At 41.7% G+C, this 19,447-nt stretch overlaps 1 protein-coding gene across 1 annotated transcript; it reads left to right on the top strand.

Annotated features, from left to right (window-relative positions):
- Positions 1-87: 87 nt before the first annotated feature.
- On the top strand, positions 88-16,871 carry becn1 (beclin 1, autophagy related). Its single transcript, XM_055657153.1, has 12 exons — positions 88-254; positions 4,872-5,000; positions 5,853-5,920; positions 7,696-7,754; positions 8,363-8,453; positions 9,003-9,139; positions 9,663-9,857; positions 11,437-11,583; positions 12,699-12,848; positions 13,780-13,840; positions 14,379-14,521; positions 15,473-16,871. Exons 2-12 carry the CDS (start codon positions 4,874-4,876, stop codon positions 15,639-15,641), a joined length of 1,347 nt encoding a protein of 448 aa, XP_055513128.1. The 5' UTR covers positions 88-254; positions 4,872-4,873; the 3' UTR covers positions 15,642-16,871.
- The last annotated feature ends 2,576 nt before the right edge of the window (positions 16,872-19,447 follow it).

The following is a 19,447-nucleotide window of genomic DNA, read 5'->3' as shown; positions in this document are numbered from 1 at the left end:
GAACTCGCGTCACTTCCGCCCCGAGGAGGAGCGAGGCGCGAAACACAGCGCGCGGCGGCGGCGGCGGCGGCGGGGGAGGAGAAGGAGAAGCGGACAGTGGCGGCGGCGGCTCCGGCGGCTCCGTGCCGGGCTTGACCACCCTTCACCAGGGCCGGGACCCTGCGAGTACTTGCTCCACCCGCTCCTGGTCGTGGCCAGTGCGCAGCCTCCGCGTCCCTTCTGCCCAGTGTGTTTGCTTCCGCAAGACAACGAGGGTGAGTTAGGACCGCGGCTTAGTTGTAAACAAATATAATGGCAACTTCCGTGCAGACAGACACAGTCAGGGTCTTGGATTAATGTTGACAGTTTGGGGAAGGGAGAAGTGTAGGGGTTGTTACTTGAAGTTGCAAAATTCAAAGTCCATAAGTATAGCTTGTAAGTTGCCCAAGTAGGTGTTATAACTCCAGTCATTGACCTTTCAAAACGTGACGTTGACTCTGGCCAGGACGTTGCCTGGTCTGTTGAGTGCTTTCAACGTTTTCTGTTTTGTTTAATTTCGAGCCGCTGCAGTTTTTTTTACTTCAATTTATAATTGCAGTTGTCCTGTTTATTTTCCCCCAAAGTTCATGTTCAGTTGGCCTGTCAGAATTTGAGGAGACATAAGGAATTGCAGATGCTGGAATCTACAGCAAAAAAATAAAAACCCCCAAAGTGCTGGAGGATCTCGGCAGGTCTGTGGAGATTTATACAGCATCTGTATGGGGAATGGACAGGTGATGTTTTGGATCAGGACATTCCTTCAGGCTGTTAGAATTTGAAAGGTTATTGACTTGAAACGTTGACAATTTCTCTCCCAAATTGATCACAATTGGTTTAGTAATAGGAAGAAGATGTTGATGAAGGGTGTTTTTCTGATTGCCATTCTGTGACCAGACATTTATCACAGGGATTAACTCTGGGACTTGTGCTTTGTTACATGTTAATGATGTAGCTCTGACTGTAGAAGGTATGATTTGTAAGTTTGCAGATGACCCAATTGATGTTGATAGCGAGGAGGATTGGAAAGGGTTGCAGAATGATATTTGTCAGTTGATAAGAATAAAATCAGATTGAACTTAAAGAGTCAAGGGAGAGTTTTGTTGTAATGTGTCCCAGATAGGACAATGATATTCTTACTTGCTGCAGCACAACAGAATATGTAAACATAATACAAAACGGAAGATAAAAGGGAGTGGCCAGGCTGCGACTCGTCCTTGATTATGCTGCCGACATTGCCAAGGCAACATGAGGTATAAATGGAGTCAATAGAAGGGACATTGGTTTTATCTTCCGATTTGTATTATGATCCTGATAACTGAGGTTATGCTTCTTTTGGTGTAGGGAGTGCCAAATAAAGACAGGACATGCACCATGAATGAAAGAAACTTGGGGAGTATTGAGGAACGAAGGGACTTTAGTGAGCGAGTTCAAAGATTCCTGAAAGTGACAGCACAGGTGGTCAAGGCCAATGCAAATATCGAGAGTTTAGAATTTGAGCAGAGGCAGGATCTGGTGCAACTTGTTGGGCCACATCTGGAATCTGAGTGCAGTTCTTTTCACCATCCTGTAGTAAGCACGTGATACGATGTGGAAGAAATTGACCATGATGTTGCTTGGGATAGACTGTTTAGTTTAATTTCTTGTCACGTGTACCAAAGTACAGTAAAAAAAAATTGTTGCTTGCTAACTGGTCAGCTGAAAGACAATACTTGATTGCAGTCAATCCTTTTACATTGTATAGATACACTATAAGGGAATAACGTTTAGTGTAAGGTATAGCCAGCAAAGTCCAATCAAGGATAGTCCGAGGGTCACCAAAGAGGTAGATAGTTCGGCACTGCTCTTTGGTTGTAGGATGGTTCAGTTGCCTAAGTGTTCTAATGAAGTAGAGGCGTTAGTATTTAGTTTATGAAGAGAGGTTGGGTTTGTTTCCCATCGAGTAAATCAAGCTTGGGCGAAGCGGACAGAGGCGCACAACATTAGAGGCACAGTAATAAAGAACAGTGAATTTTACCATGGCAGATGCATCAAGGACCACAAGGCATTTTTGTAATGGTGAGGTTTATAGGGGTTCTGAGGAAGATCATTTTTACCTGTGAGGGTAATTGAAATCTGGAATGCAGCGCTTGAGTAGGCGGTGGGGACTTGTATTCTCAACATTGAAGAAGCATCTGAATGAGCACATGCATCGTCAGGGCAGGGTAGGCTACACATCAGGCGTGGTTAATGGGATTAGCGTAGATGGCACAGATGTGGTAGTCGAAGTCTGAAATGGAATGCTTAAATGCCTGGTGGTGCAGCTGGTATAGACATGGTGGGCTGAAGAGCTTATGTGGTGTTATTCCATTACCTCATCAATTGCACTAATGGCCAAATAGGCTGCTTCTCATATTTTGTGTTATTTTGTTAAATGTAATGTTATTTTAACTGTTGACATGTTGATACGGTTATGCATTTCCACTCTCATTTCCTTTTATATAAGGAGATTGAAGGATATTGAATGCTATGCCATAGACTCGTAGAAAATTTACAACACAATAAATAGTCATTCCTCCTTCTCGCTCCTGTCGGGCAGAAGGTACAGGAGCTTGAAAGCATATCCCACCAGACTCTTCAACAGTTTCTAAATGTGATGAGAGTGTCTGCTCACTCATCCGTTCAGGCACTCAGTTCCAGAGTTCTATAATCGACAATATGAAAAGCTATTTTCCTTGCCTTTGGCTAATGTTATTACTCTGAATGCCCTGTAGTCTTAATCTCTTGCGTCTATAATCCCTTGGTTCTGACAAAGGGTTCATTTATTTCCTGCCTTTCTTTCTTTCCCCCCCACGCTCCGATACTCTTGCTTCCAATATATTTCTCCAAATATGTATCTTTCTCCTTTCTCTTCTGTATTATGGATGAATAGTTTGTTTTCATCCATGTTGCATGTAGTTTTTTAAATGGGAATTTATTTTGTATTTTGTTCATCGGTTTAGTCGCTACAAGCTCGTGATGTCAAGTCAAGGTTTATTTGTCACGTACGCATACGAGATGAGCAGTGAAATGAAAAGTGGCAATGCTTGCGGATTGTGCAAAAGAAACCCTACAAAATGTAATAGAACAGAATCGGTAATACATATTTGTGAGGAAAAAACAGCAATTTAAAAAATACATCAACAAAAATACAAAAATACGTTCGGCCGAACGCACTACTCTCTGCAGAGCCTTCTTGTCCTGGGCAGAGCAGTTTCCAAACCAGATTGTGATGTTTCCGGACAAGATGCTTTCTACAGCTGGTGAGTAGAAGCACTGGAGGATCCTCAGAGATACTCGGAATTTCCTCAGCTGCCTGAGGTGGTAAAGGCGCTGCCTTGCCTTACTCACCAGTGCGGCAGCGTGTGATATCCATGTCAGATCCTCTGAGATGTGGACACCCAGGTATTTAAAGCAGCTCGCCCTATCCACGGTATCTCCATTTATCTTCAGTGGCGTGTGCGTCCTCGGATGTTGTGCCCTCCTAAAGTCCACGATCAGCTTATTTTTTTTGACATTCAAGAGGAGGCTGTTGTCCTGACACCAGAGTGCCAGATCAGCCACCTCTTCCCGGTAGGCCTTCTCATTATTTCCGGTGATCAGGCCCACCACCACAATGTCATCAGCAAACTTGATTATTGAGTTGGAGCTGAACCTAGCCACACAGCCATGTGTGTACAGGGAGTACAGTAGGGGGCTGAGGACGCTCAGGGTGAGGGTCTTCGATGTACTTCCTCCCATCTTGACTACCTGGGGCCTGGCGGTGAGAAAGACCAGGACCCAGGCACACGGGAGTGTTAAGCCTCAATTCCAGCAGCTTCTCAGCAAGTCTGGTGGGGACTATCGTGTTGAAGGCTGAACTGAAGTCAATGTACAGCATCCTCACATAGCCCCTCTTCTGGCTGTCAAGGTGAGAAAGAGAGCGGTGTGCAGAACATGGGAGACCGCAACGTCCGTGGATCTGTTCGGACGGTATGCGAACTGTAGCAGATCCATGTTGCGAGGGAGGAAGACGCAGATGTGGTTCTTGACCAGCCTCTCTGAAGCATTTCATGACCACTGAGGTGAGGGCCACCAGTCGGTAGTCATTCAAACAAGCTGGAGAGGCATTCTTTGGTACAGGTGCAATGATGGATCTTTTGAAGCAGACATGCACGACGGACTTGGCCAGGGAAAGGTTGAATATTGATAGACAAATGGATCATGATCTGTGGATGGGATTAGAGTGATGGACCAGTGATAAAGTTCACTACTTAAAACAGACAAGAACACAGATGGTTAAAGGTAAACCAAGCCAAGCTTTACTCAATTCGTCATGAACTGGGTGACGGGACCAGTACTCGGAGTATACTAATACACTCAGTACTCCCTGAGCAGCCACCCAAAGATAGTGTTTTACAATTTCTAATATGCCTTAATAAATGCCGTAGTAATTTTTTACCGAAAACTACTGCCGAGGAGCACTTCCAAGAAGTAACTCCTGACGTCTGTTCCAGTGACTGTTATCTTCTGCGGAGCTGCGATCCATGTACGTCAGTTCTGCCGTTAGCTTATCCCAGGCATATTCTGTTCTGTAGCTTTTCCAAATATTGCAAGTTTCGGTCACATCTACAGTATTTCCGTTATCAGTTGCCCCCATACGAGGCACCAGTGGTATTTCAATTTTCAGCTACATGTCGGCAGTATATTTCCTCTGTCAGTAGTTTTAAAGCTATTTAAGCAAGAAAACAGAAAATGGTCAAGTATCCCATCGTGCAAGGTAACCCTTGCTAATAGTCATTAACTCTTTCACCAGTCGTATTGTCTTATTGCATGTTTTTCCCATCTTTTGTTCATAGAAATGGAGGGGTCAAAGACTTCGAGTTCCACCATGCAGGTGAGCTTTGTGTGCCAGCGTTGCAGTCAACCTCTCAAGCTGGATACTTCCTTCAACGTCTTGGACAAAGTCACCATTCAGGAACTCACAGGTATGCGATTGTGATAAGGGAGATCTGTTATACACACAATAAAACAGTGGTGATTGAACTGGGTGAGAAGGGTGGTAAGGTAAAGAAAGCTATTAGTAAGTAACACAAAGTAGGCATAGAAATGGGCGAATGTAAAGAATTTGGGGGGGGGAAAGTGTAAGCTGGAAATATTCAATGAAACAATTCATAGGCAACAGAGTGGTTCAACTGGTAGAGCTGCTGCCACACAGTTCCAGATATATTGCTGTGTTTATTTGGCACCTGACAACTGTTCAATTGTTAAATAAGTTCTGTATTGTAATTTGTTCTGCAGTACAGTTTGAATGTATTATAATCTAGGAGATGGTAGCATTTATTGATCCATTAGCAGTGGAGCTGTTGATTTACAGTGCCAGAGACCCAGGTTTGATCCTGACCTTGGGTGCTGTCTGTGTGGCGTTTGCACATCATTCCTGTGACCGCGTGGGTTTTTCTCTGGGTACAGTTTCATCCCACATTCCAAAGACTTGTGGGTTTGTATGTTAATTGGCCTCTATATTTAAAAAAAAAACTGACTCCAGTGTGTAGGGAGTGGGTGAGAAAGTGGGATAGTATTGTACTAGTGTGAACGGGTGATCAATGGTTGGTGTGGACTTGGTGGCTACCTGTTTGCATCTTTGGTAGAACTGTCCTGAAGATAATCCATGCTCTTATACTTCTGGATTTATGCCCATTGTTTTCCTTACCTTCTCCAAATGTATTTAATCGGGAACTTGTGATTCATTGCAATTTATTGCTCGAAATCAAAATCGGTGTTTGTAAGTATTTTAAAAGTCGGCAAGACAAAGATGTTAAATTATATTTTCTTTTCAGCTCCTTTAGTTACAGTTACTCCTGTAAAACCAGAAGAAGGCAGGGTGGAAGATGGCTGCTTCCCAGAGGTAAAACTGAACCACATATCCATAAATTTCAGTTGCTGTTTATTTGGCACCTGACAACTGTTCAATTGTTAAATATGTTCTGCATTGTAATTTGTGCAGCAGTACAGTTTGAATGTATTATAATCTAGGAGATGGTAGCATTTATTGATCCAGTAGCAGTAGAGCTGTTGATTTACAGTGCCAGAGAGCTGGGTTTGATCCTGACCTCGCATGCAATGTGTATGAAGTTTGTGTGTTCTCTCTGTGACCGTGTGGGTTTTCTCTAGGTGCTCCCTTCTAGGTTCCAAAAATAAACTTGTTTGTAGGTTAATTGGCTTTGGTAAAAATTGTAAATTGTCCCTAGTGCATAGGATAGTGTTAGCATACACGGTGATCGCTGGTAGGCACAGACTCGGTGGCCCAAATGACCTGTTTCCACGCTGTATCTCTAAACAAAACGTGTGAAATGACCAGTGAGGACCTCATTACGATGGTCTGATACAGTTCTGCAACTTTATGACGTATCGAGGGTGGTAGTGTGGATGGACTCTTCCTATGAATAGTGGGTGTAATTGGGCACAAGTATATAGGACTGCTATCTTTGGTGCGTAGGAGTAGTTCTGCTGCAATATAGACACAAGGAACTGCAGATGCTGGTTTACAAAAAAAGACACAAAATACTTGAGTAACTCGGTGGGTCAGGCAGAATCTCTGGAGAGCATGGCTAAGTGATGTTTTGGGTTGTGACTCTTCTTCAGATCTGACTCTGAATAAAGGTCCTGACCCGAAATGTCATCAATCCATGTTCTCCAGAGATGCTGCCTGTCCTGCTTAGTTACTGCAGCACTTTGTGACATTTTTTAGTTCTGTTACAATGTATTTCCATAGTGCTAATTGGATGTATCGCAACATGAATGGGGGAGCAATGCTAGCATTACACGGCTGAATTGGGAGTAATGGTATTTTGATCGGGAACCAGAGAGCCAGTTCAAACAAGGCTGCTGGAAGTGTGCCAGAGCTGGCACAGGCTCAAGGGGAAGACTTCAGTTAGTCTGAGGAAGTTGGCTGTGCATTTAATTTCAAGCCTGTCGGAGCAGGGAGACGTTTAGCTGGACCTCAGCCCGTGGTCTGGTGTCCTGTCAATTGGCCCAGTTAGGTGAGTGAAAGCCAATAGATCATGATGGAATTACCAGGGTTTATTTAACAAGTTAAGTTAGTGTGTCGCTTTCCGGAGATGCATGGTGTTTGTTTCAAGTTATGGGGTATCTGGAAAAATACAGAAAAGGCACAACTTTGCTGCTTTTTCAAACAGTAGATGAGCAAGTATTACTTTTTTGGAGATAGACAAGAGGCGCAGGAGTAGGCCATTTGGCCTTTCGAGCCAGCACCGCGTGGATGCACCGAGATGTTATTTAAGATGAAAGTTCAATGTCCAGATCCTTGGGAGAAGATTGGGCATTACTTTCAGCATTATATTTCACCCGCTACTTTTTATCATTGGAGGAGTTAAATAAATGAATCACCCATTGTGTTCCGTGGAATCTCAGTGCAAATGGGTTCATCCACATGACCATAGTTCAACTTTGGGAAATTATGTTTGCGATCGGTTATTAGGAAGTATTCAAACAAAATTCTTCAAATTTCAAGTAATACTGCCCAACGCAATGTGTCATTTTTGTACCACCCTCCTCCCCATCCTCAAGTAGAAATATTGGTAATTCTATTAATTTATTTCACAAGTATACAAGGTGATATTAATTTTCATTTGTTTTTACGTAAAATGCTTTGTTTTTCAGGAAACCTGTGTAGAAAACAAACCAGATGGAGTGTCTAGAAAATATATCCCCCCAGCTCGGTAAGGACAAGGTTTCAGTCTTAAACTAAAACTAATGTTTCAGTCCTAAACTAAAATTATTTGGTTTAGTTTAGAGGTATAGAATGCAAACGGGCTCTATGGCCCACCGAGTCTGTGCCGACCAAAGATCCCCACACACTAATATTATCTTACGCACACCAGGGACAAGTAACAATTTTACCAAACCAATTAGCCTATGAACCTGTACGTCTTTGGTGCGGGAGAAAACCGGAGCCCCCGGAGAAAACCCATGCAGGTCGTGGGAAGAATGTACGAAATTCATTCGGACAGCACCCATAGCACGGATCAAACCCGGTTCACTGCCGCTGGGAGGCAGCAATTCTACCGCTGCGTCACTGTGCCATCGATTTGTCAATCAACACTATTAATGCTGATAGAATAAATTAGATCCAAAGGCCGTGTCATGAAAGTTTCGAGAGAAGCCTCTGGTTGCTCTGATCAGTGGGTAGAATCATTGTTATTGTGATTGGAAAATAATAAAGATCTATAAATTTTAGCTGAATTACACATCCAATTGTATAGCTTAATTTTTCTTCAGCTGTCTTACTACATTCAGAACTTGTTAACAGGACGATGATCTTTTGCAGGATGTTGTCCACAGAAAGTGCCAATAGTTTTACACTAATTGGAGAAGCTTCTGATGGTGGGACAATGGAAAATCTGAGTCGCAGGCTCAAGGTACGTTTGTCTTTGTTTAACATTTATTTATAGTGACAATTAGTATTTTAAAATTTATTTATTTTGCACACATAAGTAAATTTATGTTTTGCACACAAATAATAAAGTGATACTCATATGAAGTGAATGTTGTCTTCCAGCCACTCAATAAATGGATATTTACTGGAGAGCTTAATTTATTAAAACTAATTGAAACATTGGTATTCAGTTAACATCCACAGTATTGTTTTCATTTCAAATGAGAAGTTGGGTAAACCAAACTCAATAGATTGGAGATTGGAAGAATGAGGGACCCTTATCAAGAATGTAGTGCGGGGTCTGACTGGGGACTCATTGGCCATGTTAACTAAGACACTTTGATTTAGTTCTGGTCTAGATAGACATCTTGTTCTGAATGGGTGGAGAATCTGTTTGCTTCTGACAATGGGCACTAAATTATGGTGTTATGTGTTATTGACTCGAGACCAAGCAGATTAACTTCTGATCCTATTCTGGAAAATAAGTACGACAATGAAAATGTTACTGAATTCTGGCCTTGTTTTTAAATAGGTGACCAGTGATCTGTTTGACATAATGTCTGGTCAGACAGATGTGGACCACCCTCTTTGTGAAGAATGTACAGATACGTTGCTGGATCAATTGGACCAGCAGCTGAATGTCACAGAAAACGAATGCCAGAATTACAAGTAGGTTAGACTACAGCCAAAAGTTACACGTGGCTTAATGCCTAGGTCAAGGTGGCGCAGCGGGTAGAGCTGCTGCCTCACAGCACCAGAGACCCACGTTCGATCCTGACTGAAGGTCAAGAGTGTTTTATTATCATATGTCCTGAAACGAAACACTGAAATGTCTGTGTGGAGTCTGCACGTTCTCCTTGTGACTGCATGGGTTTCACCTGGGTGCACCAGTTTCCCCTCGCATCCCAAAGCTGTACGAGTTGGTAGATTCAGTAGCAGCTGTAAATTGCCCCTTGTGTGGGTGAGAAGTAGAATTTGGGGAAGATTAAAATGGGATTAATATTAGATTACTATAAATGGGCGGTTGATGATCAGTATGGACTTGGTAGGCTGAAGGGCCTGTTTCCATGCTATATCTCATTCTATTCTCTTAGTATCCGATGGGGTCAGAACCTAGACTGAAAATTTATGATGTTAACCTGCCCAAAATAGTTCTGCTTTGGATTCTCAGTGTTCTCGTCATCTTGTGCAGGAACTGTTTGGAAATCCTCGAGCAAATGAGTCAGGAAGATGAGGAGCAGCTTCTCGAGGAGCTAAAGAATCTGAACTCTGAGGAAAACCATCTAATCCAGGAGCTTGAAAATGTAGAAGAGAAGAGGAGGAAGGTGGCAAATGATTTGGCCAAGGTTAGAGCAGAGACAGACAGACTCAATCAGGAAGAAGCCCAGTGAGTAAACAGTTAATGTAACCCTTTATTTCCAGTAATCCATAATATGTATTACAGCTTAATAAAAGTACATGACAGTTTATTTCCTCGCCTGGATTTTAGAATCTCAAACCTAGCGGGTGGCAGTGAGGCAGCTGATAGAGCAGCTGCCTCATCGCCAGAGACCCGGATGCGATCTTGGCCTCTGGTGCTATCTATGTGGCATTTGCAAGTTCTCCCCGTGACTGCCTAAGTTTCCTCTGGGTGCTCTGGTTTCCTCCCACATCCCAGACATGCTGGTTTTCAGGTTAATTGGCCTCTGCAAATTGCCCCTGGCGTGTAGATAGTGGGAGGGTGTGATAAGTATAGAAGCTGGGATGTAATGTTAAAATTGTACAAGGCATTGGTGAGACCAAATCTGGAGTATGGTGTACAATTTTGGGCGCCCAATTATAGGAAGGATGTCAACAAAATAGAGAGAGTACAGAGGAGATTTACTAGAATGTTGCCTAGGTTTCAACAACTAAGTTACAGAGATAGGTTGAATAAGTTAGGTCTTTATTCTCTGGAGCGCAGAAGGTTAAGGGGGGGCCTGATAGAGGTCTTTAAAATGATGAGAGGGATAGAGGGATAGACAGCTTTTCCCTTTGAGAATAGGGAAGACAAGAGCTTTTCAGAATTAAGGGAGAATAGGGAGTTTATTTGGCCTTCAACACTATGTGAGGATGTTGATGTTAAATGTAATCAGGGGTCTATTTGTGTGTAATGTATGGCTGCAGAAACGGCATTTCGTTTGGACCTCCAGGGGTCCAAATGACAATTAAATTGACTCTTGACTCTCTTGAGGGGGAACTTCTTTACGCAGAGAGTGGTAGCGGTGTGGAATGAGCTCCCAGTGGAAGTGGTGGAGGCAAGTTCATTGGTATCATTTAAAAATAAATTGGATAGGCATATGGATGAGAAGGGAATGGAGGGTTATGGTATGAGTGCAGGCAGGTGGGACTAAGGGGAAAAAAAATGTGTTCGGCATGGACTTGTAGGGCCGAGATGGCCTGTTTCCGTGCTGTAATTGTTATATGGTTATATGTTATAACATAGAACCAGTGTGAATGCACGGTTGGCGTGGACGATGGGCCCGTGGCCTGTTTCCATGCTCAATCCCTGAACTAAAGTGTTAAAGGGAGAAAATAAACAAAAACCTGCATTAAGAAGGATGCTTAGACAATGACATCCCCCTTTTCCCCCACAACCTCTAGGCCTCAAATGCTAAATAAATTGACGTGGACTTAAATAAATGAATGTTGCTCAGCATTAAAAGGGGATATAATGACCGAAGATGGATTTGGTCAAGAAGACATGCCTCTGGAAATGTATTGTTTTTTTTCACATCATGTTATATAAATTCTGAAGCAGTTCAGATATTTCTCGCTGTTTTTCATATTCAGGCCAGCAACTTAGCATCGCCATTGGAAAGCAAAAATACTCAAATTAATAATTAAAGATTTAGTTTTTACTTTTAATTCTTGCAAATTGTAAAAAGTATAAGCCATTGCTGAGTGTGATAAGTTCTGAGTTGAACATTGTTTTGCTTGTGTAAAAGGTACCAGAGAGAATATTCCGAATTCAAAAGACAGCAACTGGAACTTGACGATGAGTTGAAGAGTGTTGACAACCAAATGCGATATGCTCAGATTCAGCTCGACAAACTGAAGAAAACCAATGTTTTCAATGCTACCTTCCACATCTGGTAATGACCAGTAACCGTATGTCTATATTAAACTGTTTTCATCAGTGGATTTTTTGTGTTAATGAACATATTGAGGTTATCCGCTAATCTATTAAATACATTCTGTGGTGCTGATGAGTCTATGTTGATAGAGTAGCATTATCCAAGAAGCAGTTACTAAAACTGTAATGGGATTGTAAATTCTCATTGTTACTTCCGTTTACTACTTTGGTCAAAAACTGTCAAACATACAGATAATATTTTGAATACAGAACTTAATGGATAGAACAGTACAAAAGAAGAACACACCCTTTGGCAAGACGTTGTCTGTGCCAAACATGATGTTGAATTAAACTCATCCATTTTGCCTGCTTGTGATCAACAGCCCTCCATTTCCTCTATGTCCATGTGTATCTAAAAGCCTCTTTACACCGCGATCGTATATGCACCACCACCACTTGCAGCATGTTTCTGGGACTTCCCACACTCTGCAAAAAGACGACATGCAGATCTCCTTTACACTTTTCCCCCTCACCTTAAACCTATGCCCTTTAGTAACTTTCATAAAGCTGCAACATGACTTCTTGACTCTGAGTAGACCATTGAAGGGAAGCATACCATACCATACAAAGTTTTCTTTACCACTCTACTTACATTGCTACTTTTAGGGTGCTGCGGACTTGGACCCCAGAACCTGTCTATACATTAATGCTATTAAGGGCCCTGCAATTTAACTGTTTAGTTTAGAGACAGCACGGAAACATGCACTTTGGCCCACTGCGTCCACAGCGATCCCTGCACATTAACACTATCCTACACACAAAAGACAATTTACATTTATACAAAGCCAAATAACCTACAAACCTGTGGAGTGTGGGAGGAAACCGAAGATCTCGGAGAAACCCCACGCAGGTCATGGAGAGAATGTACAAACATGTCATACTGCGCTGTACTCTCCCCTTGCATTTGATCTCTCAAAGTGCCAGGATTAAATTCCATCTTCCTCACCTGGGAAAGCCAGTTCTGAATCTTAATTACCAAGTGTGTTTAATCTGGTTTATTGTAATTTATGTTAGTTGCACCCAAATCTTGTATTTAATTGTGCATTTTTATTTTGCTTACATTTTTCACTATAGGCACAGTGGACAGTTTGGCACCATCAATAACTTCAGACTGGGGCGTCTGCCAAGTGTTCCTGTTGAGTGGAATGAAATTAATGCAGCTTGGGGCCAGACTGTGTTACTTCTGCATTCACTGGCCAACAAAATGGAACTGCGATTTCAAAGGTGCTTTTTGAAACTCCATTTGTTTTTGTTTTTTTTAAACATTTGGGTTTTTTTAAAAATCATGATTACGAATCTTTATGCTGAACTATCCTAAATAATAGGTAGACAAAAGTGCTGGAGAAACTCAACGGGTGCGGCAGCATCTATGGAGCGAAGGAAATAGGCAATTTTACGGGCTGAAACCCTCCATAGATGCTGCCGCACCCGCTGAGTTTCTCTAGCACTTTTGCCTACTTATAATTTTCCAGCATCTGCAGTTCCTTCTTAACAATATCCTAAATAATATGCACCTCAAAAGCCAGATGAACAATTGATTATGGAAGAAATTGAGGACAAAACTGCTCCCAAGTTTTAGTTTCAAGGATGAGGAGAGAAATTTGGGAAAATTTAGTATTTTTCTCAACACTTTTAACAAAGTTTATCATTCCCTACACCTTTTATGCTGTTTTTGCTTAACAGTATTTAATGTAATTTAGAAACTGGGGGGGGGTATTGATTCCGAAGTGTAAAGAATGCATTGAGCACTTATCTGATTTAGATTGTTAATTCAGCTGTTTTTTTTTTTTTTTTTGATGGGCCAGACATTTTCTGCAGTCAAGTGTGAGGTGCTGCACTTGGGGAGGTCAAATCTCAGGGGAAAGTATACAGTTAATGGCAGCACCCTTAATACCATTGATATACAGAAGGATCTTGGGATGCAAGGATCCCCTGAAAGGCAATAGTTTAGCCAATGGCAAAAACTGATCTGACATAGCAGGATTTGTTGCACAATATATGCACCGTGAAAGATTTTTTTTTTTTAATGTCCAGAGAGATTATTCTGCCAATATTTTCCTGCATTCAATAGCAGTTTACTGTAATGTTTCTTGACAATGCATTTATTGTAATAAATGCACAAATCTTGTATGAATATGACATCTCCTTTTTACAGGTATCGCCTTGTTCCTTACGGCAATCATTCGTACCTGGAATCACTGACAGACAGAACCAAGGTCTGCAGCTCGTTAATAAAATCTTTTCACCTTGTTAACACAATGCTTTGAGCATGCTCTCATTTTCTGCGTTATTTAAACGTAATCTGTAAATAGAATAATGTGCTTCAAGCAAAATAGTTTTCAAAAACTTGTTTTATAAAGGGAGAAATCAAACAAACGGCATTAGAAACTCGGGTAATATAATGGGTTAGATACTTTATCAAGATTAGTGTTAAAATTCACATCAAAGATGTTCCACAATTGCAAATTGCAGTCGATGCAAAGGTCGTTGAATGATGGATGCTAGTTTGCTTATCCCAGTTTTTTAAGTTCAGTGGTTTCACTTGGGAAAGATCTAAGGAGAAGGTCACATGCTTCCTTATGGAAAGTGAAATTATTAGTCTCATTTTGGACTTTCCACATTCTTAATCGACATTAGATCCAGTGCCAAGAATGGACGGTATTGATCTTTATTGAAGAAATAAAGCAAAATGCTGGGGGAGGCGGAGAGGCAATGTTTTTCAGTTTTGAATCTGCTGTTTGATTTTCTATGTAGGAGCTGCCCTTGTATTGTTCTGGGGGATTGCGATTCTTCTGGGATAATAAATTCGATCACGCCATGGTGGCTTTTCTGGACTGCGTTCAACAATTTAAGGAAGAGGTGGAAAGAGGTGACACAGGCTTCTGTTTACCATACAGGTATTTAATACATTGGTTAATCAGTCAAAGTTGATCCTCGTCAAAAATAGTGTAAGATTTACGTTCAAAGGAGCTTATGAATAACAAGTGTACATTTACCATTTGAGTTTACACATTTAGAAAAAAATAGAAACCAGTGTTTACTGGGTGTGTATTAAATCACAGTGCAGCACAGCAGAAATGCTACTTGTAGCACAATCACTCATTTGCTATTTGAAAAAGAATGGAATTTAATAATACGTTGTGGCACATTGCATTTCCATAAAACTTTAATCTCCCAAGAAAATAAACTACTGATTCCATGTAAATATTTTGGTTTCCATAATTGATTTTGTAATCATTCTTGCTCTGCTTCATTGAGTTAGAAAGATAATTTATTTTGTGTGTATTTTAGCAATAAGCATAAAGAATCCGTATGCTATTTTTTTTCTATATTACATAAAGAATCAAAAGTCAATTTATTGATTTGCAATATGTGTTTATTGGTGTTTTTTATTGTATGTATGACTGCTTAAATTTCGTTCAGACTTCGGACTGAATGACAAATAAAAGGTTATTCTATTATTCTATTCTATTCTATTGTCAGTTTTGTTTGTACATGCATTGAAATAAACAAATTGCACACTTACTACTTTACGTAGTTGATATTTGTGTGTCAACATATTAATACAAGTTTAAAATGCTAAAAGGATACATAGACCAATTATATGGGTAAAGTTGATCACTATTGCATTGGACACCAATATTTTTTTCTTCCTCATCCACACGAGGAGGAAACATAGTGAATTTGATACAATTATTAATTCAAAACATCTCAAAGTAACAACTGAAATGAACTAAGTTGACAAAAATTCTATATTTGCAAGTCCAGTGAAGAAATATCAGAAACGTTGTATGACAGGTAATTAGTTAACATGGCTTTTGGTAACTTTTGATATTTTTCCAACACAGGATGGATGTGGAGAAAGGAAAGATTGAAGACACGGGAGGAAGTGGAGGATCTTATTCTATTAAAACTCAATTCAACTCTGAAGAACAGTGGACTAAAGCACTTAAGTTTATGCTTACCAATTTGAAATGGGGGCTGGCTTGGGTGTCTTCTCAATTCTACAATAGATGATTGCACACAGGTTCCTTATTGTATCCAAAATGATTTTTCCTCATTGTTTCTTGATTTAGCCCATTACTGCCTGTAGAAAGCTGTATGCTTTCCTGGATGAATTATCCACAAAATCATCAATGGGAGAAATTGGAAGACCAGGCTATCAGAGTGGGTTTCGCTTTCATTTCCGGACATAGTTTAAACCATTAGATTTGAAAGATTCTTCCATCTGTAGGTTATCTGTTTTGAACAGAAAAGGTTTAAATACTTCCAGGCCAGTTACAAGAACGCAAGGCTGCATCCCAAAGTTGTCTTCAGTTAATTAATTGGTCAGTGTGGCTGGTGTGGGACACAAGAAGGAATGTCACTTGCTGCAGTAGGATGTATGCCTGTTCTGATGCAGGCATACAATCAGTCAAGGTAGCTTTACTGCACCCTTCCAGAGATTACTTAATGCTGAGACTGAGTGCCTGAAATAAAAGATTTATTCCTTTGCATTAAAATCTTTTACATTGAGCATGAAAATGGACGATATTTTCGATTGAAATGCAGAGATAGATCTTTAGGACATTATAATACCGAATTAACTCGCTGCATTAAGGCAATGTGGATTGGAGATAAGGCTTGTTTGCTTGAATTTTACGGACAATGATAATCGTTTTGTGATACCTTAGTGGGATGGTATAAAATTTTGATCGAATTTGGTCAGATACAGATGTTTTCCTATGCCAATCAACAACTTTTGTGATATGGTTTTTAGATTATGTTGCATTGAATTAAGGCAAATTTTCACAAGTGATGTATGCTTTGGCGTTGAATCATAATGATAATAAATATTAGGCACTTAAGTTATCGCGCAACCAGACGTATAATGGGTTGGAAATCTTACAGAGACAAACGTAATTTGAGAAATACCATTGAACAGAAAAGCAATGTTGTCCCAACACCATGAGATAAGATTAACCCACATACTTTTCAGAAATTGTGAACATATGACAGTTTTATTTATAACAATTTAAGTTTGGGGTGTTGTGCTGATGGATGTAGAACATACACTGGTGTCTTGGCTGACTGCAGGATGCATTATCAATTGAGGCATGATGACATCCACATTAAAGAATTACATTTACAGTGTAATCATGGCAAGATTTCTGGAATCTATTCTGTAGTGGAATACTGTAAAATAGTGTTAATAGTCTAATGATGCATTGTACCTCTATGAAATAAAGGCTTGTCTTTGTATCCTTATACACCTGGTCTTCCATTTAAATTATAAAATGATTCAATTTTAATGAAGCATTGAAATACATTTGAACTCTGAAATGGGTTTACAAAATTAACCTTTTTTTCCACCAAGATATCACATATCTTTTAAATTTGTTTTAACTAAAATGTTTTCAATTCTCTAAACATCTTAAATATATTATAAGCAGTGTTTCATTTCCACAGTATATTTAATTTGGAATGAAATGATTGATCATTGGTGTGCCAAGTTCCAGCTGACCACCTGTTCACACTAGTTTTATGTTATCCTACTTTCTCATCCATTCCCTACACTTTTGGGGCAATTTACATAAGCTAATTAACCTCCAAGCCTGCATGTCTTTGGGATGTGGGAGGAAATTGGAACACCCTTGGGGAAACCCCAGTGGGAATAGGGAACCCTCATAGCGAATGTGTGAACTCCACACATATAGCACCCTATGTTATGATTGTACCTGGGTCTGGAGCTGTGAGACACCCACTGTGCCACTGTCCAAATTTATATCAGTTGCACAGTGAATAGATTTCCAAATCTGTTATCGGCTCTACTGTTTCTATCTTCTATCCTTTGTATAAATGAACTGGAATTTTGTGTAGTGAGAAAGCTTCTATCATAATGATTGATTTACACATTTGTGATTAAAGTCTATAGCTACCTACCATCTAATGAAATATTTGAGAAAACAAACTAAGACACCATTATAATGTAAACTACGACCATTTTCTTTGGTTAAAGGATGACAACTACAATGCGATCTTCAAGACAGTTTGTCCCTTATGGTACAAAATAGGATGAAAACTTCAGCTGCGAACTGATGACTTTGGTGAGCTTTATTTATTAAATGCTAGGAGTTGTAGGTACAGATGCACAACCTTTTATACGAAGATCCAAATAACGAAAAGCTCCGAATAGCGGGCATTTTTTCGGTCCTTGATGAAAGGTCCTTGAAAACGTTCACCGAGGGCGGCCCGCAGAGGTGACAGCGGAACCTCCGGTCGGTCCTCGAAGAAAGGGGAACTAAATCCCCATTCATAAAAGAGAAGGTGAGGGTATATTGCGCGGGAGGGTTAATAATTGACAATATGCTGCTGCCTGCCCGCTGAGTTAAAAAGTTCCCACGGTAGACTCACTATACACAGTGTATCGTGAGTCTTGCATGGGAACTTTTTAACTCAGCGGGCAGGGAGCAGCAGATTGTCGCTCCCTTCAGTTTCACCCCACCTACACCCCTCTGCTTCCCGGCCATGTGTGTAACCCCTTCCCTCCCCTCTCCAGCTCCCCGCCCATTGCACCGGCGCGGGGGCTTTGCACTGTCTTCACGTCGGCGATGTCAGCATACAATGCCAGTCACTGGAGACGTCAGGACCAACGGGACACCGACCCCCAGGCCCACTGCAAGCACGGAGATCCCAGAGCCCCACAGCCAGCAGCAGCCCAGCCCCGTTCCAACTCCAGAGGAAAACTGCAAACTGGCCGGAGACATCAGGACCACCAGAAGCCGCTCCCCGATGGGCTGCTAGGGCGACAAGTGGCAGTTCGCCCACAGCCCGAGCCCCCTCATCGGAACACCGACCCCCAGGCCCACTGCAAGCACGGAGATCCTAGATCAGCAACTCCAGCCCAGCCCCGCTCCAACTCCAGAGGAACACGCTCCCCATATGGGCAGAAGCTGATGGTGTGCAAGGTACGTCTTGTTCTTGGGGTCGCGCAGCTCAGGCTGTGGGCGAACTGCCACTTGTCGCCGTAGCGGCCCATCGGGGAGCGGATTCCTCTGGCGTTGGAGGGGGAGGGGGGTATTGTGCTGTTTGATCGCCCCCTGCTATCCCAGGGACAGGGAGACAGGACGTTCACCGAGGGCAGCCCGCAGAGGTGACAGCGGAACCTCCGGTCGGTCCTCGAAGAAAGGGGAACTAAATCCCCATTCATAAAAGAGAAGGTGAGGGTACATTGCGCGGGAGAGTAGGAATCCCAAGACAAAGTTGAGTGAGCGTTCACCAAGGGTGGCCCGCAGAGGTGACAGTGGAACCTCCGGTCGGTCCTGGAAGAAAGGGGAACTAAATCCCCTTTATAAAAGAGAAGTGGAGGGTATATTGCCCGGGAGTAAATATATCGCCTACCTGGAAGAAACCGGACATTTTTTCCAGGATGTCGTCTGCACACCAAAGCTCACGTTTGGCGCTAAACATGGCACGCCAAAGCTCACGTTTGACGCCAAACGCACGTCGCCTCTACTGCACACGGATATAAGAGTGTGAAAATGTTGCCTTAGGCCGCCTAAGGGCATGTAGCCTCGCTAGGGTGACATGAGTGCGAGAGGTGATTCAATGCTGCGGTCACATTTACAAATTCAGGAATTCATTCAACACACTGCATTTCATACAGGCATTTATTCTGCAAGAATAAACTACATTGAAGACTCAAACTCGCGACCGAGGAACTGCCGGGATCAAGGCGCAAACTCGCGACCTTGCGGATATGAGCCGAGCACTCTACCACTGAGCCAGCCATTAAAATCTACGCTAAAAAATTTCCATTCCGAAGGCCGACAAATTCCGAATTA

This window comes from Leucoraja erinacea, chromosome 27 (assembly GCF_028641065.1).
Source record: "Leucoraja erinacea ecotype New England chromosome 27, Leri_hhj_1, whole genome shotgun sequence".
NCBI lineage: Eukaryota > Metazoa > Chordata > Chondrichthyes > Rajiformes > Rajidae > Leucoraja > Leucoraja erinaceus.
Note: the sequence above shows the minus strand (reverse complement) of the source record. Positions and strands in the feature narration are given on the sequence as shown.

What these genes read in the sequence shown, in the direction of transcription:
- becn1 (XM_055657153.1), top strand. Translation starts at nt 4,874, where the DNA reads ATGGAGGGGTCAAAGACTTCGAGTTCCACCATGCAGGTGAGCTTTGTG. An exon ending in ATGGAACTGCGATTTCAAAG is followed by an intron (nt 12,849 to 13,779) that starts GTGCTTTTTGAA and finishes TCCTTTTTACAG; the next exon opens with GTATCGCCTTGTTCCTTACG. An exon ending in GGCTTCTGTTTACCATACAG is followed by an intron (nt 14,522 to 15,472) that starts GTATTTAATACA and finishes TTTCCAACACAG; the next exon opens with GATGGATGTGGAGAAAGGAA.